General features: G+C 40.3%; 1 protein-coding gene across 4 annotated transcripts in view; it reads right to left on the bottom strand.

The window, feature by feature from the left end:
• The window catches only part of ALDH9A1 (aldehyde dehydrogenase 9 family member A1), a 28,181-nt gene extending 4,979 nt beyond the window's left edge, over positions 1-23,202 (bottom strand). The window contains exons 1-9 of one of the 4 annotated variants that reach the window (XM_007128953.4): positions 22,872-23,202; positions 20,916-21,061; positions 12,505-12,634; positions 11,611-11,745; positions 10,136-10,332; positions 9,329-9,469; positions 4,265-4,453; positions 3,945-4,032; positions 234-375 (exon numbers count right to left, since the gene is read on the bottom strand). In XM_007128953.4, the coding sequence (XP_007129015.2) occupies positions 234-375; positions 3,945-4,032; positions 4,265-4,453; positions 9,329-9,469; positions 10,136-10,332; positions 11,611-11,745; positions 12,505-12,634; positions 20,916-21,061; positions 22,872-23,052 (1,349 nt within the window). In that variant the 5' untranslated portion in view covers positions 23,053-23,202. The other 3 variants (XM_007128954.4, XM_007128959.4, XM_007128957.4) reach the window with 3 other exon arrangements.
• Positions 23,203-23,969: the final 767 nt, after the last annotated feature.

Genomic DNA, 23,969 nt, shown 5'->3' with positions numbered 1-23,969 from the left:
ATCAATAAAGCTAATAGCTGAATTTAAACTCAACACTAGGGTTCTCTGGCTATTCAGGGCTAACTGTGAAATGCTACTTTGCCATCTTTTGACTTTAGCTGAAGCAAATAGAAAGTGCTGACGAAAATGCAGTGAGGGCAAACTCCAGTGAGGGAATAAGATCAATTAAATATCTAAGAAGACACTGCAGCCCCATTTCTTCAAAGCCATTTGAGGTGTCCTTCCCCACCTACCTGGTGAAGACACCAGCTGCTAGTCCAAAAGTGGTATCATTGGCTCTTTCCAGAACCTCAGCTTCAGTGTCAAATGATAAAATGGACATAACCGGTCCAAAAATCTCTTCTTTCACACAGGTCATGTCATCTCTACAATTAGCTGCAAACATTATTAAAAAACCAAACATCAGCAAAGGAATGATTATTTCTGGCACGTTAAAATTTCCTGTTCATAGTAAACAGTGAATACACGGCTTTAGAGAAATTTCAACGTGACACTTTCAGTGTGAATATAAATCCGAGCATCCTTTCTGAATGACGATTTAACACTACGTATTAAGGAGCCATGGCCTCTGTGTTCATTCTAAATCTACTTTTTTGAATTCATCATAAGGAAATAGCTAATGAGGTGGACAAGGATGTACATACAAGGACTTCCATCACAACATTCCTGTGACAGTCAAAACTAGAAGCAACAAACTATACATCCAAAATAGATGGGATGATCACGTGAATGGTACACAACCCAATGATGAACTTCTATGAAGCCTCAAAAAGTAATGTTTTGGAGATTTCCCTAGTGGTCCAGTGTTAAGAATCCACCTTCCAATGCAGAGGATGCGGGTTCGATCCCTGGTTGGGGAACTAAGATCCCACATGCCGCAGGGCAGCTAAGCCTGCATGCCACAACTAGAGAGCCCACGCGCTCCAACTACTGAGCCTGCGTGCCCTGGAGCCCGCATGCCACAACTACAGAAGCCCGCATGCCACAACTACAGAAGCCCGCGTGCCACAACTAAAGAAGCCCGTGCACCACAACGGAGACTCAGCGCAGCCAAAATAAAAAAAATACAAAAAAAACAAAAAAACGGTGTGTGTGTGTGTGTATAGGATGCACTCCAAATGAATTAAAATGATTTTTAAAAAAAAGTAATGTTTTTGAAGAAAATTTAATAAGTAAATGCTCATGATTAACACTCACTGAAAAAGATACAAACTGTATATATCCTCCCAATTTGTTAAAATGTTACACATGATTAACATTTTTTATATTTTTTCACATTTTCTTAATGACTGATATGATTAGAATGAGAAACAATATTTTTAAAAAGAAAATACAATGTAAAAATAACTTAGAAATAACTAAAGGAGTGTTCATTTTATATGAAAATGTACTTAAGTTTTTAAGTGGCTAATTCCCTAAAAAGATTAAATTCACACTTGACATTTTAAAATATGCATATGTCTAAAGAAGCTCATATATTTAGATGTGAAATACTGAACCCCACTGATCCTCAAGATAGTGATGCTTTTATCCACACTCTGGCTGAAGAACAGCTCACCTCAATGCTGGCAACCACACATGGAGTGAGATAACGTTGTTTGTAAGGTTGTGTGATACATGTAAACAATGTGGAGGCAGAAAAACAGCTTGAGAACCCTACTTTAAACACCAGCTTTACACTAGCCAAAGCTAAAAACCAACTTCTCACATATCTACAAAGAGGAAGACTCTAAAATCTCACAAGAGATGAATCACAGCTTGTGCATACAAAGTAAGAACAGCACTCTGGTCATCTGTAAAGAATGTGCTAAACTATCTAACTAAACCTAAACTAAACCTAAACCTAAACTATCTTCAAAGGTATATTAAATAATTTTAGGTTATGTTTAAGGATAGTTTATTATAATCTAAATCTTTGAAAATTACTAATCTACATACAATTTTTAGGGAAACTGTTAGCCAGAATATTAAATTACTCAAGACAATTCATTACCCAACAGTCCCAGAATACAGTTTGTCTTACACAGGTTGATAACACAGTATGGCTCTGTGTGCAATGCATTCTATATTGGAGAGTCAAAAGAGATGAGGGGATAAAGCGGCAGTTGATGTTATGAGAAAAGAAAAGGTTCCTGCCCCACGCATAACACTCATTATACTTTAGCCCCAAATCTCAAGTAAATGAATCTAAAGATTGAGGTTCTGGAGTCATTCTCAAACTTTAACATGCGTAAAAATGAACTGAGGACTTACTAACATGCAGATCTCAAGGTCCTGGGCCCTGAAAGTGACATTTGGGGGTCTAGGGCAGGGACCAGAAATCTGCATTTTTAACAGTTTTCCAAGTGATACTGACACTGTAGATGACAAACAAGGCTTTCAGAATCACTAGAATGAAGTTAAGGTAGTTAGCTCCCTGTCCTTTGCATAGGTTCACAGTTTGTTTAAAAATATTTTTTTCCTAATTGTAAAATACATGTTCTTGTAGAAAATCTGTAATATTCAGAAATGCACAAAGTACAATAAAAAATCACCTTTAATCCCAGCATCTAGAGAAATTCACTATCAATATTGTGATGCAGACTTCCCTGGTGGCACAGTGGTTAAGAATCTGCCTGCCAATGCAGGGGACATGGGTTCGAGCCCTGGTCTGGGAAGATCCCACAGGCCACGGAGCAACTAAGCCCGTGTGCCACAACTACTGAGCCTGTGCTCTAGAGCCCGTGAGCCACAACTACTGAGGCCCCGTGCCACAGCTACTGAAGCCCATGCACCTAGAGCCCATGCTCCACAACAAGAGAAGCCACTGCAATGAGAAGCCCATGCACCACAACGAAGAGTATCCCCCACTCACCACAACTAGAGAAAGCCCATGTGCAGCAACAAAGACCCAACACAGCCAAAAATAAATAAATAAAATAAATTTATTTAAAAACAAAAACAAAAAACCTGATTCCTTTAAAAAAATATGATGCATATCCTCTGTTCCTTCTTTTTCCCATGCACATATTTGATTTTTAATAGATTTGGGATAATACCATATACACTACTGTTTAACCTGTATTTTCTATGTAAAAACATAGAGTAAGTTTTTCCTCTTCCTTAATAGCTACAAGCTAATCCATAGCATGGATGCTAAATTCACAGCCTTTAAACCTCAGCGGATCTTTAGCTTTTTAGCAAGACCTAAAAGGTTAAACTGCACCAAATATCAAGTGTTGAAAAGTGACACCACTATCAACCTCAGGGACAAAAATCAGCTGAATCTATCTGCAGGATAAGGTGTAAGGAATTATACAACATAATTCCAACTATATATAGTTTTCTAAAGCCAAGGAAACTAGCAATATTTTTATAGGAGATACTAACATACAATATAAAATGACAGAGAAAAGTAAATGACAACAACAACATCTAGAACAGTGTCACCCCCAGTAGAAGAGAAGGAGATGGATGTGAAGACAGTAGGATGACCACATACTTGGCTGTCCAAACCAGGAGATTTTTCAGATTGAAAGGAAGTGTTAAAGTTATTATATCATATAATTTTTGAAAATATTAATATATTGTCCAACAAATTGGTTTTATTATATTGATGGCCTGAAGTTCAAAGAAAAGCATATTCTTTACCAACTTTCTTGAGAAAAGAAATTCATTACTGAATTTTTAACAAACATGCCCTTTCATTTTTTTGGAGTGCCTTGATTCTAGAACAACAGCTGTATACCCAGTTAAGTCCCAGGTAACTGATATCATTGTCCAAGAAAAGGAGGGGCACACATGAGGCTTCCAAGGTAAGGGAGAACTTCTACTCCTTAAATCTGAGTAGCGGGGACACATAGTTTGCCAACCCTTGCCTTATACCATATACACAGTTTATAAATATTCTTGTCTATCTGACATTTAATTCAAACTGTTTAAAAGCAAACAAGAAGAGGACATACTTAACACACAAGGTCTCATGTAATACCCATCCTTTAATTTGGGATCTTCAGGTACGTAGAGGTCTCCACCACATAATACTTTAGCACCCTGCCAAAAAAGAAAAAAGAACGCATATTTTATGTTAAGCATAAAACCCCAGTATGCATTCCCGAAATGCCACTTGTGTCCTGAACAAATGCATACTTAGTCACTCCACTGCAAGTACAATGCAGAATACAGCTCCCAAATGGATATGACCGTAGGAAAGAAGCACAGAGCAAGTAACCTAGGAGTAACTCCCACTCCCCCTCCTCTCATCTCACCTCCACTTGTTTCTCACCTGCTCCTTTGCCACTTTAACAAACCCAAGGACTCGCTCCAGATGTGGTCGGTTGATCAGGGGACCCATCCTTGTGTCTTCCAGAAGGGGATCTCCAATTTTTATCCTTTGGGTCTGTTTCACTACTTCCTCTGAAAATTGATCAAGAATTTCCTTTTGCACAAATACCCTTGTACCATTACAACAAACCTAAAGGACAGACACATAAAAATTTATATGTAGATGAGGGGGAAAAAAGGAAAAGGAAAAAAAAGTCCAACAGCTTTAAATTTAAAAGAGACAATATACTTTCTTTAAAGGTTAGTTCCATTTCTAAAAATTATCACCATACTGAATAGGATCACACATGTAATTGTGGACATACTACCCCACACACAAACTCTCTGCCCTTTGAGATAAAAGTTATGCCTTTGTTTTTGTATAAATTTCCTTAAAGCAATAAATAGATCCATATGACCCATAGGACTTCTCCTACTTCCTCATCTCAGATGCTCAATTTGGCTGTATATTTTGAGAGCAGGAAGTAAGAGTGGAAGGGACTGAAGAGTAAAAAGAGATCAAGAACTGAGGCCCTGAGTCTAATAAAAACCTAGGGTGGTTCAGAATCAATGTTTGTCTCTAAAAACACAAGTAATGGGACTTCCCTGGTGGTGCAGTGGTTAAGAATCCCCCTGCCAATGCAGGGGACATGGGTTCGATCCCTGGTCCGGGAAGATCCCACGTGCCGCAGAGCAACTAAGCCCATGCGTCACAACTAGTGAGCCTGCGCTCTAGAGCCTGCGAGCCACAACTACTGAGCCTGCGTGCCACAGCTACTGAAGCCCATGCACCTAGAGCCCGTGCTCCACAACAAGAGAAGCCACCACAATGAGAAGCCCACACAGCGCTATGAAGAGTAGCCCCTGCTCGCTGCAACTAGAGAAAGCCCGCATGCAGTGCCGAAGACCCAACGCAACCAAAATTTAAAAAAACACACACACACACAAGTAATGACTATTTAGACCCTCCCACAGACATGAACATAAATACTACTCAAATGCTGTCAGAACAGTAGAACAGAAAAGAAAGTCCAAAAATAGATCCAAGTACTCAAGGAAATTTAATTTATGATAAAGGTGGAATCTAAAACCACTAGAGTAAAGATGAATTAATAACAAATGGTTCCACTGGTTAGCATGTGGAAAATAAGATACAATCTCATACTGTACACAGGAGTAAACCCCAAATGTATAAGGAATCTAAATATAGAATTAAAAAAACCAATTACCAAGAGAATATATGGGTGAATCCTTCTATAACTTAGGTGCAGGAAAAGGTTTTCTAACTAGTACTCAAAATCTAGATGCAATGAAAGAAAAAAATGATAAATTTGACTACATAAAATTAATAACCTTTTGCATGGCAAAAACATCCTAAACAAAGCCAGGACAACAAACTGGAAGAAAACATTTACAACGTACATCACAGATAAAGGGTACTATCACCAATATTTAGATAACTTACAAAAACTGAGGGAAAATCAAAACTAATAGTATAACACACCAAAAAAAGTGAACTTGGGAATTCCCTGGCAGCCCAGTGGTTAGGACTTGGTGCTTTCACTGCCAAGGGCCCGGGTTTGATCCCTGGTTGGGGAACTAAGATCCTGCAAGCGTTGCAGCACGGCCAAAAAGAAAAAAAGTGAACTTCACTATGTGTGAAAAAGAAAAAAATCTCTACAAAAAGAATTGAAGGAAATGACTAGATGTTCAATATAAAATTGGATAAAAGTTATGCACAATTCACACACACACATATAAATGGTCCTTAAGCCTAGAAAAGATGTTCAATCTCATTCATAATTAGAGAATTGAAATTAAAACTACAATGAAGTATCACCCTTTACCTCGTGAGGAAATAGGCACACATATATTGTCGGTAGAAATGCAAGTTGGTCCAACCCATTTGGAGGGGAATATGGCACTATCTTATATATGCACTCAACATCACTAATCATAAGGGAAATATAAATAAAAACCTACAGTGAGATACTACTTCACATCTACTCTGATGGCTGAGACCAAAAAAACCAGAAAATAACAAGTACTAGCAAGGATGTGGAGAAATTAGAGCCTTTGTGCATTGTTGGTGAGAATGTAAAATGGTGCAGCTGCTGCAGAAAACAGTATGGCAATTCCTTGAAACATTAAACACAGAATTACTATATGATCTAGAAATTCCACTTCTGGGTATATACCCAGAAGAAGTGAAAGCGGGGACTTGAATAGATATTTGTACATCAATGTTCATAGCAGTACTAGTCACAATAGCTAAAGGTAGCAATAACCTAAATGTCCACCAGTAGATGAATGGATAAAGAAAATGTGGCATACATATACAACGGGATACTATGCAATCTTGAAAAGGAAGAAAAATCTGACACATGCTACAACACAGTTAAGTGAAATAAGCCAGACACAAAAGGACTAATACTGTTTGATTCCACTTATATGAGATACCTAGAATAGTCAAATCCATATAGATAGAAAGTAGAATAGTGGTTACCAGGGACTGGGAAGAAAAGGATATATGAAGTTATTGCTTAATGTGTAGAGTTTCAGTCCTGTAAGATGAAAAGAGTTCTAGAGGTGGATGCTGGTGATGGCTGCATAACAATGTGAATGTACTTAATGCCACTGGACTGTACACTCAAAAATGATTAACACGGTCAATTTTATATTATATATATTTTACCACAAAAAAATAGGCACAAAAAATTACATATACATTTACCACTTCTAGGAATTTACTCTGAAAATATACCTCCAACAATATGAACACACACGTGCACGAGGTTATTCACTGCAGAACTGTTTGTAATCACAAAATACTGGAAACTAAATGCCCATCCAAAAGAGGTAGTTGAATAAACTAACAGCTATACAAGGAATTCTACTACACAGCTATAAAGAAGAAAGAAGATTTCTATGAAATGAAGTGATTTCCAGGTGAAAAAAGCAAAGAGCAAAATAGTAATTCTAATATGCTATCTTTTGTGTTGAGGAAAGAAGAGAAAATAAGAAATATACAAGTACCTGGTCATTTGTGTAAAAAGAAATAGAAAGGAAAAATGAGAAACAGATTTGGCTGGATAGGGATGGATTGGAAGGAGGGAATGGGAGTGGGTAGAAGGGATAGGAGGAGTGCCATTTCTGTTTGCTTTTTTGGTAAAATTCTGACATTTAGAACCATGTTAGTATTTCGCCTAAAGCAAGGATGGGTGAAAATAAACCCCAAATGAAATACAAACAGAAACGAATAAGCTCATTATTAAAAATGAATATCATAACCATACTGAAGGGGGTGGTGAAGGAAGAACTGACTCATTAACTTCTGAACACAGAATTTTAACTGTACCCCAGGCTAAAGACAAAAAGAGCTGTAAAAAAAAAAAATGTTGCACTCTAGTTAGAAGGTTTATTTTTCACAGTAGTGTACTTTCACAAATCTGAAACTATTATAAACATATTCTAGGACAGAGTAATTACATATATTGTGAGTAATGGAAGCTAAATGTCTCACTGTCAGAGAAGGAAATTATAAATATGAAAGGGAGGAGGCTATAATAAACCTTGCAATATTGGAATGATTGGAAATACCTGTATAAACTTGTAGTTATTAATATAGATGGATACATAAATAGATGTGCATGTGCATACATACACATATGCCAAATATATATTTCCTGGCTCTGGCCTCTGAGAAGACATAGGAGCAATGATACTCCAGTAGAAACGAGTACACCTGGCACCCAGATCTTGGTTTCTAAATACCATTTACCACTAAATGGAACCACGCCTCCTTAGAGAAACGGCTCATTACAAAGCTCCACCAGAGAAAGCACAAGATGTGTCTAGAACACCTTGCTGTGCCAGGAAGTAAAGAAGTGCCCAAAGAGTAATGAGAATATATCAAAAAGTCACAGAAAGAGGCTCCCACTATCTGAATGTGCAATTATTTGATCATCAAAATAAATAATACTAGTAATGGGTTAGAACTTGCAGAATGAGATAAGAATCCATGGGTCCATGATGATATAATGAATGAAAAACAAACTAGGGAAAAAAGTTCTTTCTTGTAATAGACAGTGAACTATATAAATGGAGGAGTAACAGAATTGGAAATACACCACCTGGTGACCACCAGAAAAAAATGTTTCCAGCAAACATCAACAAAGGGTGCTAACACTAGTAGGTCAAAGTTTGATAAGGAACAAGATAGTCTCACTTCATCTCCTACAATATACTTATTAACCACAAAGGAAAAAACAGTAACTTTACAGTAAAGACACACCTTAAGCAAGTGATCAAAGTCAGCAACACCACTGTGAAATATAAAACATCATTTTTGTGGTGTTTTGCCAAAAATGCATAACCTGAATCCAATTTAAAAAAACAAACAAACAAAACCTAGACAGACCCAAAATGAGGGACGTTCCAAAAAATAAATGGCCTGTATTCTTCAAAAATGTCAAGGTCCTGAAAGATAAGAATGACTTTTAAACTGTTCCAGATTAAGTGAGATTAAAGAAACAAAACAAGTAAATGCAATGCATCTTCCTGGATTAGATCTTGGACCAGCAGAAAAAAACAATTGTTTCTAAAAGGACATTAGTCGAACAAATAGAGAAATCTGAATAAGGGCTATAGATTGAGTAATAGTACTACATTAATATCAAGTTATATATTTTACTAAGTATTTTGTGCTTATTTAAGAGAATGCACTTGTTTTTAGGAAATACACACAGGAATGTAGAGGTTAGGGATCTTCTGTCTGCAACTTTCAAACAGATCAGAAAAAAACTAATAATATGCATATGTAGGTATAGACATACCAACAGAATAGTAAATGTGATAAAATGTTAATACTGAGGGACCTGGTTCAAAGACAGATTGGAATTCTTTGTACTATTTGTGCAACTTTCCTGTAAGTCTGAAATTATTTCAAAATAACAAGCTTTAAAACACGCTGTGAGATGAAGGCGTGGAAATTCCCGTTAAACCTCTTCCAGGGTCAGGTACACACCTCGCCTTGCGTGAGGAAGTTGGCCATCAGTGCCCCCTTCACAGCATTCTTCATATCACAATCTGAGAAGATAATCAGTGGAGACTTGCCTCCAAGTTCCAAGGTAACAGGTTTAATTCCTTTAGCTGACATCTCCATGATCTTACAGAACAAGAACAAAAGCATTCAGAAGTCTAACACCAATGAGATTACATGCTACGTTAACAAGATCCTGACCTTCCAAAGTCATCTTGAACTATGCATGACCTGCAGCCTTGTTCTCAGTATACTTTGTCCTCTGTCTACTTGAAATATTCTTTTCCAGAACACTGAAGAGAATCCACAGAATTGCACTTGATAGTCTGAATAGGGAGTTCATTTAAAAAATACTGTCAATTCCCGACTGTCATGGGCAGAAACTCTTTTGTATTACTCTTACTATGTTCAAGGCGGACAGAGTTCAGAGCACAAACTGAGGTCAAAACAATGAATCTGAAATAAACTGAGAAAATACCCTTTCTTCCGAGGTGGCTGCTACAGATGAGGTAAGTCACCAAACAATACAAGTGGCAGTTCAGGGCCTGCCCTCTCGGACACAGGCAGGAGATGACTCCCATCCCCAATGAGCCTAACACCAGTGGGCTGTTCTAATTATCCTTCATACTTGTAAAGCACACTTCAGACCTCTGCCCAATAATACCTACAGCCTCCCTGCCAATACAAGCTGGGTAAAATCAGAGGATAAGCCTCCAACATATATTCTGGGGAGGCTTGACACAGCCGGATCTACATGCCATTTATGTTCTCCTATACTGGTCTTGTCTTCACCTTTGAGCCAGTGGGCACACTTCCAGTGAAGGAGACTTTGGCCACATCGCGATGCTGACACAGAAACTGGCCTGTGGCAGCCCCTCCTTGCACCACGTTGAAGAGCCCAGGAGGCACGCCGGCCTCAGTATAGACTTCAGCCAGCAGCAGTGTGGACACAGGTGTGAAGGGAGAAGGTTTAAAGACCATGGCGTTACCTACATTATCGAGACACAAACACAGGAAGACTTTTAAGACTGAGGATCCTTTGAAGACAGGACAAGAAGACACATCAACAACTCCAATTGTTTCCTTTTTTAAAAATTTAATTAATTAATTAATTTATTTATTTATTTTTGGCTGTGTTGGGTCTTCGTTGCTGCATGTGGGCTTTCTCTAGTTGCGGTGAGCGGGGGCTACTCTTCGTTGTGGTGTGCACGCTTCTCATTGCAGTGGCTTCTCTTGTTGCGGAGCACGGGCTCTAGGCGCACAGGTTCAGTAGCTGTGGCACATGGTCTTAGTTGCTCTGTGGCCTGTGGGATCTTCCCGAACCAGAGGTCAAACCCATGTCCCCCTGCATTGGTAGCTGGATTCTTAACCACTGCACCACCAGGGAAGCCCCTCCAATTGTTTCCTGTTCCCCATCAAATGCTAGGTCAAAAGTGTTATTAATAAAGTAAATATATCTTGCTCTTCCCACTTTGCTTTCTCTCATTTAACAGACCCCAAGCCACACACTTGCAGTGTCTCAGCCAATAATACCTTACACTTGCATATCTAGGCTTTTTTGCATATATTAATCTCATTTAACATTTGCAACAGTAGTAAGAAGTAGGTATGATCGACCCATTTTGTAAGAGTTGAAACTGAAGACCAGAAAGGTTAATTAATTTGATGCAAGTATCCAAAGCTAGTAACTTAATTCTATTGCTCCTCTATCACAGAGAAATGTGCAAAAAGAACGTGAAGCAGCAAAAAGAAAAAAGCTGCATTTCAATAGTGTCCTAATAGTAAAGCTTTTTTAACCTGACAGTTTTTCTAAGGTACAATGTCTTCTTTTCTGACAGATTCTTCTCTTTAAATAGCACGAGAAAACTTTTTGTTAATCAGCCAAAGCTTCTCCCATGGAAGCCTTGTTTATCACTTCTCTTAAGACACAAATGAAGGAGGAAGTTTATCTTCTGCTTCCTAAATGAAGTCAAAACTCCTAAGTGCTACCCCCTACACAGAAATCCATGCCCAGAATTCTTGTCCATAAAGGAAAAGAACTTACAAGTGGCACAAATCTAATTCATTTGACAGTTTAAAAAAAAGACCTCCAAGACCAAAATTAACTTTCTTCCTTCCCATAAACAAAAATAAATTAAATAAAAATGGGAATAATGTAGACACGATCTGTGTGTATAACCTCAAAGCTCCCTAAGGGGTAGGGCAGGGGTGAAACTGTGTCCTGGGAGAAAGGGTAGCTCACAGGTAGAGGAATAATTCATTCTTACCACAAGCCAGAGCTGGAGCCGACTTCCAGCAGGCGATCTGAAAGGGGTAGTTCCACGCTCCTATTCCGACACACACCCCCAGTGGTTCCCTTCTGGTGTAACCAAAGGATCCGCCGGGGAGCTGGATGTGTTCGCCTAAGGGGAAAAAGAGGGTAGAGAAGAGTGCAGTACCGCTTGTCCCAAGACTCCACCAGCACCTGGACTCACTCTGGACTTGTCAGACCAGCCCCCTCCCAGGCCCCAGCCACTGGGCTCACCCCACCTCTGTTCTTTTGTTCATTCTAGTCATTCTTAAACTGCTTCTGCATGTTCTCTTTACATAAATAGTCCTTTCTATCCTTCAAAACCATGTTCATTCAACTCAATATAACCCTCTAAAAATTAACCAAGCATCCACTACATAACTTAGATGAAATGAAACAGAAATGGGGAAAGACTCAGCAGCTGAAGAATCTGAGGACCCTGAAACCTCAGACTTCTGGCTCCCCACAGCCCTCATGGGCCCTGATAAACCAGCTGACATGTAAACTGATGTACACTTCCTAGACAAAGAAAATTTTTTGCTAAGTAGGTAAAACTAATAAATATGATGTACTTACTGACTCTTGCAAGAATTGGTTTTTCCACAACCTGTTCTACAGCTCAGGTATGAGGCTAGGTGCTTTATCAACATCATCTCATTTAATCCTTATAATAACCAAGAAGATAGAGATTACCATCTCCAGTTTAAATAAAGAAAGATAAAGTAGTTCTCAGTGTCACTGAAGTAGAGAGTGATATGCCCAGGATTTTAACCCAGGCCTGTCTTAATTCCAAAATCTGTACCCTGCCTCCCCAGGCCCTGCTCTCCTGCCTCCTTGTCAGCTGGTCACAGAAGGCCAGGTGAGGGCTTACCGGCCATGGATCCCGCTAAGCCTGCATAGTACTCCAGGCACTGCCAGGAAGTGTCAACGTCCCAGCGGGCCTCAAAGATGGACTTGCCATTGTTGATGGTCTCCACAGTGGCGATTTCATCCTTCCGATCCTTTGGGTGAAACAGAAGACCAGATTTAAGACAAATTACCATACACCTCAACACATTCAACAGTCAAACCAGAATACATTGCCCAACTTTTAAAAACAGAAACAGCTTTCACTTTCAATGAAAACAGAAGGAATGGCAGTGTGACATTTGGAAGAGAAATAAAACTTATTGTTAAACAATACCCTGTTCTCCCCATCAAGTAACTGTCACAGATACAAGACCAACACCTCATTTCAAGATCAATTAGAAAAGGAATGTTTTGAGAAATATTATATATGTACATCTGTGTAAATATGTATAGATACATGTGCATGTGTTTGCATGTATAGTGTAAGAGCAAACAGTCCTTAGGAAAACTGTACAAAATAGCCAAACACACAATCGACATTTAAAAGGTTATATACCCACGGCTTTAATTCACCCAAAGAAATGCAGTATGTTAAAATCATAAGATAATCACAAGACAATTATTTTCTAATGCTTAGTACTCATCAATTCTCTTTTCTAATACTGTTTCCAGATGTAGTTTATACAACTTAGAGGTAAGACAGTCTAGGGATGAAGGAAAAAGTTTGGGAAATTAGACCTAAAAAGAAAAGCTAAATAATGCCCCTAAAGGAGATCAAAAAAATTGAATATGTAAGAAATAGATATTTGCTATTATGGATCCAATTTAAAATAAACATTGTGGTCAAAATCTAAACATACATAAAAGATGAATCAAATAATTGACAAGAAGATGCATTCTCTTACTAAAACTGATAATCAGTAAGGCTTACCAGAAGCAAAATGAAATAGCAACAGAAATTAACACAAGCATCTAATTAACACAAACTCTATCAAGATTGAGTACAAATCTCAGAAAAGATGGAAAGAGGAATATGAAAATCAGTATGAAATACATGAAAGGGCAGTTTGATAATGATATTTGGACATGTTCTGTTTCTACAAAGACCAGAGGTATAAAGTGCTTTGATTCATTCATTCCATATTTGTCGAATTCCAGACATGGCAGAGTAGAAGGACTTGAGCTCACCTCCTCTCATGAAAACACCAAAATCACAACTAACTACTGAATAACCATTGACAAAAAAGACTGGAACCTACCAAAAAAGATATCCTACATCCAAAGACAAAGAAGCCACAATAAGATGGTAGGAGGGGGGCATTTGCAATCTAATCAAATCCCACACCTGCCAGGTAGGAGACCCACAAACTGGAAAATAATTTTATTGCAGAGGTTCTCTCAGAGGAGTGAGAGTTCTGAGCCCCATGTCAGGCTCCTCAGCCTGGAGGTCTGGCATCGGGAGGGAGTCCCCAGAGCACTTGGCTTTGAATACCAGCAGGTCTTGATTGCAGGAACTCCACAGGACTGGGAGAAATAGAAACTCCTCTCTTGGAGGGCACATGCAAGGTCTCATGTGCAAGGTCTCTGGGTCTCTCAGGACCCAGAGAAAAAGCCGAAACTTCATAGGAGCCTGGGCCAGACCTACCTGCTGGTCTTGGAAGGTCTCCTGGGAAGGCGGAGGGTGGCTGTGGCTCACTGTGGGGACAAGGACACTAGTGGCAGAGGTACTGGGGAGTGCTCATTGGCATGAACTCTCCTGGAGGCTGCCATTTTGACACCAAGACCTGGCCCCACCCAACAGCCTATAGGCTCCAGTGCTGGGATGCCTCAGGCCAAACAACCAACAGGGTGGGCACACAGCCCCATGCATCAGCAGATAGGCTACCTAAAGTCTTCCTGAGCCCACAACGACCTCGAAACACACCCCTTGACATGGCCCTGCCCACCAGAGGGACAAAACCCAGGTCCACCCACCAGTGGGCAGGCACCAGTCCCTCCCACCAGGAAGCCTGCACAAGCCTCTAGACCAGCCTCCTATATGAGGGGACAACACCAGAAGCAAGAGTAACTACAACCCTGAAGCCTGCAGCACAGAGACCACAAACACAGAAAGTTAGACAAAATGAGATGGGAGAGAAATATGTTCCAGATGAAGGAACAGGATAAAACCCCAGAACAATAACTAAGTGAAATGGAGATAGTAACAAATGCGGAATGATTGCCTAAGAAAAAAAGGGTAGATCCAGTCTCTGCCTTCAAGGAGCTCACTTCAAGGAGTCTCACTTAGTGGGACTTCCCTGGTGGTCCAGTGGTTAAGATTTTGCCTTCCAATGCAGGGGGTGCGGGTTTGATCCCTGGTCAGGGAGCTAAGATCCCACATGCCTCACGGCCAAAAAACCAAGAAAAAACAAAATCAAAAAACAAAAAACATAAAAAAGGAAGTTAGTAACTTCTAAATAAATTCTGCAATTACTGAATAGACATGTTCCTTTAGAAAGGATAATTTGTTTACATTCAACACAGTCTAAATTAAATTGCCTTTTAAACCAGCAATTTACCCTCTCTTTCTCTGATTCTATACTCACCAAAATGACTTTTTAACAATTAACTTGTTTCCCAGTTACTGATACTGGAAAGAGGGTACCTAAGAGGACAACAAGCATCAGTTCTGATGTAACAGTTCTTTAACTAGGTGTAAGTTATTCCCCTTCTTGGATCTGTTGAGTATGATCAACGTGAAACACATTTTCAAAAGGCACGATCAAACATAAGTGACTTTTTTTTTTTTTTTTTTTGTGGTATGCGGGCCTCCCTCCGCTGCGGCCTCTCCCCTCGCGGGGCACAGGCTCCGGACGCGCAGGCCCAGCGGCCACGGCCCACGGGCCCAGCCGCTCCGCGGCACGCGGGATCCTCCCAGACCGGGGCGCGAACCCGGCCCCCCTGCATCGGCAGGCGGACGCGCAACCACCGCGCCACCAGGGAAGCCCCAACCATAAGTGACTTAAACTACATTTCTAGAATGCAAGAGGGCAACTAGTCCCTAAAGAGGAAGTAGGGACTGGTTCACTAATCAGCATGAATGAACTGATGAATCAGTATATTAAACTTCAAACACATGAAGAAATATTAAACTGGCAAAAGTGAAATGCTGTTGTCTTCCACATTAATACAAGAGTGGACAGACAGGAAGTAATCTGTGACTATCGCTGAAAAGCCTTGGAATAGTTACTAAGAAAGGAAGTTTTATTATTATTATTATTATTTTTTTGGTAAACAATGGACAGGCAATTAGCTTTGAGGACTGTTTCAAGGTTTGAACTCAAAGAGAAAATTCAATTTACTGGCTGACCTTTTGAGATTTTTCTTGTCTTATTCCAGCATTCTCTACCCTCACAAAAAAGGTTATTTCTAAAAAGCCGTTATGAGGGACTTCCGTGGTGGTTCAGTGGTTAAGAATCTGCCTGCCAATGCAGGGCACACGGGTTCGAGCCCTGGTCCGGGAAGATCCCACATGCCGCAGAGCAACTAAGCCCATGAGTCACAACTACCGAGCCCACGTGCCACAGCTACTGAAGCCCGCGCACCGAGAGTCCCTGCTCTGCAACAAGAGAAGCCACCTCAATGAGAAGCCCATGCACCGCAACAAAGAGTAGCCCCCTCTCGCCACACTAGAGAAAGCCCATGCACAGCAACGAAGACTCAACGCAGCCAAAAATAAAATAAATAAAATAAAAAGCCATGAGATCTTTTAACATACCTTCAAGGATCATCAAAAAAAGTCCCTGACGAAAACTATCAAAGAGTCCAAGTAGATCTCTACTGATACTTAATATTGCTTTCAGGGAAACGGTATTCGCTTGCCCTCCCAGAATAAGGAGAGCAGAGGGAGAAGGGGAAAATAATATAAGTTTCCTGCCCCTACTAGGCCAAGAGCCATCACAAAACAAAACTGTCCACCATGACAATGTACTGCTGTAAGTATTTCTTGGGAAACATGTACTTCCTATCTACCCCTGTCATCCTCTCCACCACCCTGCTTCACATGTGACCTGACCAGGGGTCCTCTGGGATGAAAGAGAAGAAGCAAAGGGCAAGAGACTCACCTCTCTCCTTCACTTCAAACCCCCCAGCAAGCTCAGTGTTTAGGTTTTTTAAGAGAACCACCTGAGCAAAGACATGCCCACTAAACCCTGACAAGCCTGAGCCCCTGCTTGCTTTAAGAGGCAGAGCTGAGCAAAGCAGTCGCTGAAGGCAAGTGCATAATCTATATACACAATCTTTTTATATGTAAATGTGTTATCATAGTTTTAAAACACATTTTCTCTCTCCCTTTAAAGCCAAACGATAGCTACTTTCATAAGAACACTCCAACTAAGAAATGATTGGGGCCTACCATTAAGATCTTTATAATCTGATAAAAAGCATCAAAAGATTCAAAGTGAAAAAGGAAACATAAGACCAATAAATATACCAAAAAACCATTCACTTCACTAGGAGTCAGTGGGCTTCCAGCTAAGGTGGAGTTACAGGGACCAGATTTAGCCTCCACCTTAAGCAACTAAAAAGACCAGGTAAAATACATGAAACAACAATTTTCAGACACTGGACAGAGAGCTCAGGACAGTGATCCCTGAGAGAGGGAAACAAATGAGGTAAGCCCTACATGTATTCTTGCCTACTGCCTGGAAAGAGTTCATCACAGAGCAGGGAGGAGGAACTTAGGTGGGGCCCAACAGATACTCTGAGTTGAGGAAACAGGTTGGGAGTTCAGGGAGTATGTGATGGCTACAGTCTGCCGGCTGAGTATGGGACAGAAGAGAACTGCACAGAACCCCAGAGATCCCCCTTAAGTCTTCATCTGAGAACTGGTCAGTTGTGAGGACACTACCCAAGGCCAGGAAAAAAAACTAACCAAGAAGGTGAAAAAAATCCCCAAAACTCACACAGGGCCAGGAATAGTTCATGTTCCCACCAGCCACAGTGAGAAAAACCTCACTAATACACAGAGCATCAAGCTAGGTATTCAAGAGGGTATTCAGTAGTGGGGCAAAATTAGCTGCTCTGGTCATACCTAACAAAGCATAGAAGCAAGCCTTGCAAGGATCAAATTGATTCCAAGTAACTTCACTGTACCCCAGAACAAAGTTCATTAATATTTTTTAAAGTACAAGAATATTCGGCATCCAACAACATACAATTCACAATGTCTACTGGTAATAAATTACCGGACATGCAAAATGTAGGAATGTTATATAACACCTAACCAAGAGGAAAAAAAACAAACAACAGAAACAGAACCAGAATTGAGAGATGACAGAATTAGTAGACAGGGATATTAAAGGTTATTATAACTATATTCCATGTGCTCAAGAAGGCAGAGGAAAACATGGGCATGTTAGGGAGCAATGTGGAACAACAACAAAAAAGACTCATGTTGAACTTCTAGAGATGAAAAATACACTGGATGGGATTAATAGCAGATTAGACACTACAGAAGAAAAGATAGCTGAACTTTAGGCATAACAATGGAAGTTATCCAAAGTAAAACACACAGAGGAAAAAAAACTGGGGAAAAACTGAACAGAGCATCAGTGAGCTGTAGAATAGTTTCAAGCAGCCCAACATACATGTAATTGGAGGCTCTGAAGAAGAGGAGATATAAAAGGGGGCAGAAAAAAAATATCTGAAGAAATAATAGCCAATATTTTTTCAAATTTAACTGAACTGTAAGTGTACAGATTCAAGATCAATAAACTCCAAACAAAATAAAGAAAACTGCATCAAAAGCCATAATGACGCACCCCAACGTTCACTGCAGCACTATTTACAATAGCCAGGTCATGGAAGCAACCTAAATGCCCATCGACAGATGGATGGATAAAGAAGATGTAGTACATATATACAGTGGAATATTACTCAGCCATAAAAAGGAATGAAATTGGATCACTGTAGAGATGTGGATGGACGTAGACTGTCATACAGAATGAAGTAAGTCAGAAAGAGAAAAATAAATATCATATATTAACACATATATGTGGAATCTAAGCGGGGGGTGGTGGAATGAACTGGGAGACTGGGATTGACATATATACACTAATATGTATAAAATAGATAACTAATAAGAACCTGCTGCATAAAAAAATAAAATTAAATTTAAAAAAAAGGAGGATATAATGATATTGCTTAAAACTAGTGATAAGAAGAAAAATCTTAAAAGCAGCCAAAGGGGGAAAAAACATTAAAAACAGAGGAACAAAAAAAAGAATGACAGGAGACTTCTCTTCTGAAACAACACAAGCCAGACGACAGCGGTGCAACATCTTTAAAGTACTGAAAGAAAAAACTGTCAACCTAGAATTATCTACCTAGAATTCTTTTAAAAAGGAAAGCAAAATAAAGACTTTCAGACATATGAAACCTGAAAGAACATCTCCAGCAAACCTGCACTATAAAAAATGCTAATGAAATTTCTTCAAGCAGAAAAAAAATATGGTAACAGATGGAAATTTGGGCCTACCCAAAGGAATGAAGAGCCCTAGAAATGCTAAAAATGTGGGAAAATATCAAATATTTTTATCTTATAAAAAATAATTGTGCATAGTTTAAAAATGGAAGGGGCAAAGAACTGCAGATCACAATTAACTAGAAAAATCACTAAGAGAAACAACTGAGAGCTATAACTGTAGGCTGTGGTCAGAGGGTGGGATTTGTTTAGTTATGGAATAATTTTGGGTAAAGGCAGATCCAGGGTATGATCATCAGACAAGAGCTTTAGAGAAATATAGTAATATATTTTTGACTGTAATATACAAAAATATTACATAAGATATTAAAGAAAATGGAATGGGGAGTTTAAAGGAAAAGAAAATTAATATCAGATAGTCCATTTCAGAGCAAAAAAAATTAGATATTATTCAGGATTTAAAAAGTAATTTTATAATGATAAAGGAGGCAGTTCTTAAGAAGATATTACAACCCAAATGTTTATGCACAAGGAAAACGTGAGAGACAAATCAGAATAATAAATTATCAGCTTTGAGTTACCACTTTTAATCTATCAAATAAAAAATAAATTTTAATAGCAGAAAATACCTTGTTGGGAGAAAATTCTCCAGGAATTTTTTTTTTTTTTTTTTTTTTTTTGCGGTACGCAGTCCCCTCACCGTTGCAGCCTCTCCTGCCGCGGAGCACAGGCTCCGGACGCGCAAGCCCAGCGGCCATGGACCATGGGCCCAGCCGCTCCGCGGCATGTGGGATCCTCCCGGACCGGGGCATGAACCCGCATCCCCTGCATCGGCAGACGGACTCTCAACCACTCTGCCACCAGGGAAGCCCACCAGGAATATTTTGACACTACTGCATGGTCCAGGCTTTCTGAGCAAAGGACACTGGCAAGCTGATTGAAAAACAAAGGCCTTAGAAGGCAGAGACAGGGTCTCCCAAAAGATAGAGGTCACTGGAGCAATGTGGGGATATAAAGCTCTCTACTCCTGTTCCTGGAGACATCTGCTTATATTCCAGTGTAATGAACCTAATGACACCTTCCCCCTCAATCCTGGAGATCTGCTTAATGAGTAACCTCTCTCCAGAGAAGAGAATGGGCAGATATGCAGCCCCCATATAAGCTGAGTCTCATAATTTTAGGATTCCTCTCCTGTGGTGCAACCACTGCATGCAACAGGGTTAACATCTGCCTCTCACTGCATCAGCCCATGGGGCCTGGGACTCAGAAAACTAGTGCTAAAGTATTGCTCTGGGTACAGCGTCTGGGTGCTGTAATAAACCCTTTCCCTAGTCCAGAAAGCTTCATGTCTCTTGTCAGAATACACATATAACCTTGCAAGTAGGGTAACTCTTAGACCCTCAGTTTCTGACATAACACACTGATGAGGAAAAAAAATCATCACAGTCCTACACTGAGAGATATCCTTGATTTACATTTTGGTGTATGTCCTCTGAATTGTCTAATTTTCTGTAATGACAATCTAGTACTTTTGCTCTTTAAGACTGTAGAAAGCTAAACTTTATTTCTTAAGAGGGGAACATCAATGAATCTATGAAATCTTCCAGGCAACTAAGGTATAAAATAAACCTGAAAAAGTGAACTTAGGAGTCATCAGAGGAAAAAGTAAAAAGGAAACAAGTATACATAGTAAAATGAAAAGGAGACAAGTTACAAAGGATACATTATCACTCCAACAAAGAAGGAAAAGGAAACCTGCCCAGGGAGGTGTCACAAGGAGCCAAGAGCCAGAAGGAAATCACTGATGGAAAGCCAGTTGTACATACCAAGGTGAGCATATGGAAATGTCTTCCTACTTCATCAAAAAGGTATCACCTAATAGCGCATCAAGGTCTAACTGCAAATCATCATAAAGAACTCACAGAACAGTGCAAGAGTACTTTTCTGGAAAACATTAAATTAAAACATACCCTTATTATCCTGGCAGCCTCCAAAAGGATTCGGCAACGTTCCATGCCAGATTTTTTACTCCATATTTTAAAGGCAGCCTTTGCATCTTGAACAGCTAAATTTACTTCCTTTTCTCCTGAACAAGTGAAAGTAGCTATCACTCGCCCTATAAATACAGGGAAAGTCAGTGTTATCTCAACTGGTTGCCACACATTTTAAATAAAGTATTGTGTATCCAATTTTCCTTTTATTGATCCTCTTCTCGTTTTTAAGTATGGTTTGATTTAGTGACCACCCTTATACCAGCAGCTGACCTTTTTAAGAATCTAATAAAAATTGCAGACTTCTGTCCAGAAAAATGTACTGAACCATATCACAGAATTATAGAGAGAACATGTCCCTTGCCTAGAACACCATGAACTTCAGGGTAAGAACTCCTGCCCTCCTCTATTTTACATTTGGGCTTACTAACATTAACCTCCAATCAATTATTTCACAATGCTCCTTAACAATGTTTGAGAATCCCAGAGGTCTTACAAAATCAAAGTACTCTGTCTCCTGGGTTATGAACTCTGATTTTAAATCACTGGTTTATGTTCTATACAAGTCATATAATACTGATACTTGATGAATATGGTTAATAAACAGAATATCAAGAAAAGATATTCCTAAAAGCAAGAAAAATTTTTTCTCAAATATGGGGAAAAGACAAACAAACAGACCCTCATTTTCTTATTTCAGTCTTATTCCCTATTCTGGGCAAAATATGAAATGATCAGTTTTTCTAGACCCAAATCCCAAGGGTTGCGATGACTCTACGAAAAAGAATTCTCTAAGATGTCAAGTCAGCAGTTTCTTTTCGCCTCCCACAAGAACACCCGGGACTCTGCTTTTTCCAGAGATTTCACAAACCTGCCATTTGTTACAAATTTGAATAGCCAACTGGTAAAGGCGGTGCTTAAGGATCGCACACACTGTAGGCAATTAAAATAAAGAGCAATTTTTCTTTCTTTTGTATCAATATGGGAGTGGGGGGTCAAGAGGCCGTTTCCTCCTACCTAAAGGAGAACCTGATGGTGTCTGTGGCCCCTTCCTGCTGACAAGTCGCTGCTCTGTGGTTTGGTGTAATTGGTCAAATGTAAATTCTCCAGTCTCTTGAAATCCAGTTTTATCGCTCTGGCTACATACCACTTGGTTTGCACAAACATTTACATTTTTCTCCTCACAAATATTCCATAACACCCAGCAAAACAAACACAAAGCAAAACCAAAACAAAAAACCTCTTCATCATTTGCTTTGTGATCTATGGAGCTCCCAGGGCAAACTGAGGGCTTGGCACAGTGCTGGGCACACATTAAACACAGGATAAAAGCAGGATTTTTTTTTTTCCCCTTTCCCAGTTCTGGTTCATGTTCGGAAATATTTTAACACTAGGGGATGGCAACAAAGTCCTCATTCACGCTAACTAGAAACCTCTGTGCGCTCTCCTCCATTTTGGCACAAGTGTTTCTTTTCACCCCGTCCTTCTAGAACTCCTCTGCTACGTGCACGGTTGAAGACATTACTGCAGTTCTAACCTTAAAATTTAATAATTAACGAAGACTCCACCTCACCCACCGGGGCTTTGTGGACTCTCTGTTCAGGCCGTTGTAAAACTACCCATGACCCCATCGAGCAACTCACCAGCCTGTCCAGTTTCCTACGACCCCCTTCGTGTCCGGTCCACATGCTTGCGAGTTTGCACAGCACCGTTAGCTGCCTACATACACATACAACTTTATACTTTACACTGTCACTTACCTGTGCTCAGTAAACGTCTGCTGAATGCACTACATGAAGGTTCAGGGAGGTAGACTAGGTTCACCCCTGGGGCTGGGGAGAGTCAATCCGCGCCCGACCCTCGCCCCTACCCCGGTCCCCGCCGCGTTCCCCGCCCCGCCGCCCCGGTCCTGCCGCCCGGTCTCCGTCCCGCTACCGGTTGCTGGCTCGAAAGCCTTCTCGGTGCCGGAGGCGTCCACCGGATCCACGCGGGCCCCACCGCGGTAATTGAGCGGCTGAGACACGACGAATGTGCCAATGCTCATGGCGGCGACCAGAGCAGGCCGGAGAGTGTGGCGAAGCGGACAGAGCCGGGCCGGACCCGCTCGGAGGAACATGGGGGACGGGGGCGGTGTCTTGGCGTAGGTTAAGGGGAAGCGCGGAGGGGCGGGGGCCGCGGGGAGGGGCGGGGGCCGCGGGGAGGCAGAGATAGCTGCGGGCTGAGGGGCGTGGCGCCGCTGGACTAGAGTTAAGGGGCCTCCAGGAAAGGAGGCGGGCCTTCCGGGGCGGAGTTTGCGAGACCTTTGGGGACCCTCGATAGGCTCGTCCGCGGTCCAGGTGTGGCCCTCTCGCTTAGCTGAAAGGATGGGCGACACACCAGAGACTTACGCACACGCATGCTCCCTCCCCCTCCCCCTCTCTCTCATTTTCGCTTTCTTCTTCCAGATCAATATTTGAAACAAGAGTTATCATGTACATCACTGCACGTAATCATCTCAGGATCTTACTCTCGATTTTTCCGTCTGAAGAAAGCGGAGGATTGGAGTGCTAGTAATTTTACTTTGGGGATTACTTCACTCTTAAGCCACCATTTCTTTATTTGCGTAATAATACTTTTAAAAAGTTATTGCCTTTGTTGTACACCTGACACTAACACAACATTGTAAATCAACTATACTCCAATATAAAATAAAAATTAAATTAAAAAAATTTTTAAATGTTATTGTAAAGACCAACGGGAGGACTGTCAAGAAAACATACGATATTTTGGAAAGTGCTGGGAGCGGGGGTGGTGGTGGGATGAATTGGGAGATTGGGATTGACATATATACACTAATATGTATAAAATAGATAACTAATAAGAGCCTGCTGTATAAAAAATAAATAAAATAAAATTCAAAAATTCAAAAACAATAAATACAGTAAATAATTGTGAATAAATTAATACAAGTAAAAAAACATTTTGATGTGAAACTGCTTTTTTTTTTTAAACATCTTTATTGGAGTATAATTGCTTTACAATGTTGTGTTAGTT

Source organism: Physeter macrocephalus, chromosome 4, assembly GCF_002837175.3.
Source record: "Physeter macrocephalus isolate SW-GA chromosome 4, ASM283717v5, whole genome shotgun sequence".
Lineage (NCBI taxonomy): Eukaryota > Metazoa > Chordata > Mammalia > Artiodactyla > Physeteridae > Physeter > Physeter macrocephalus.
Note: the sequence above shows the minus strand (reverse complement) of the source record. Positions and strands in the feature narration are given on the sequence as shown.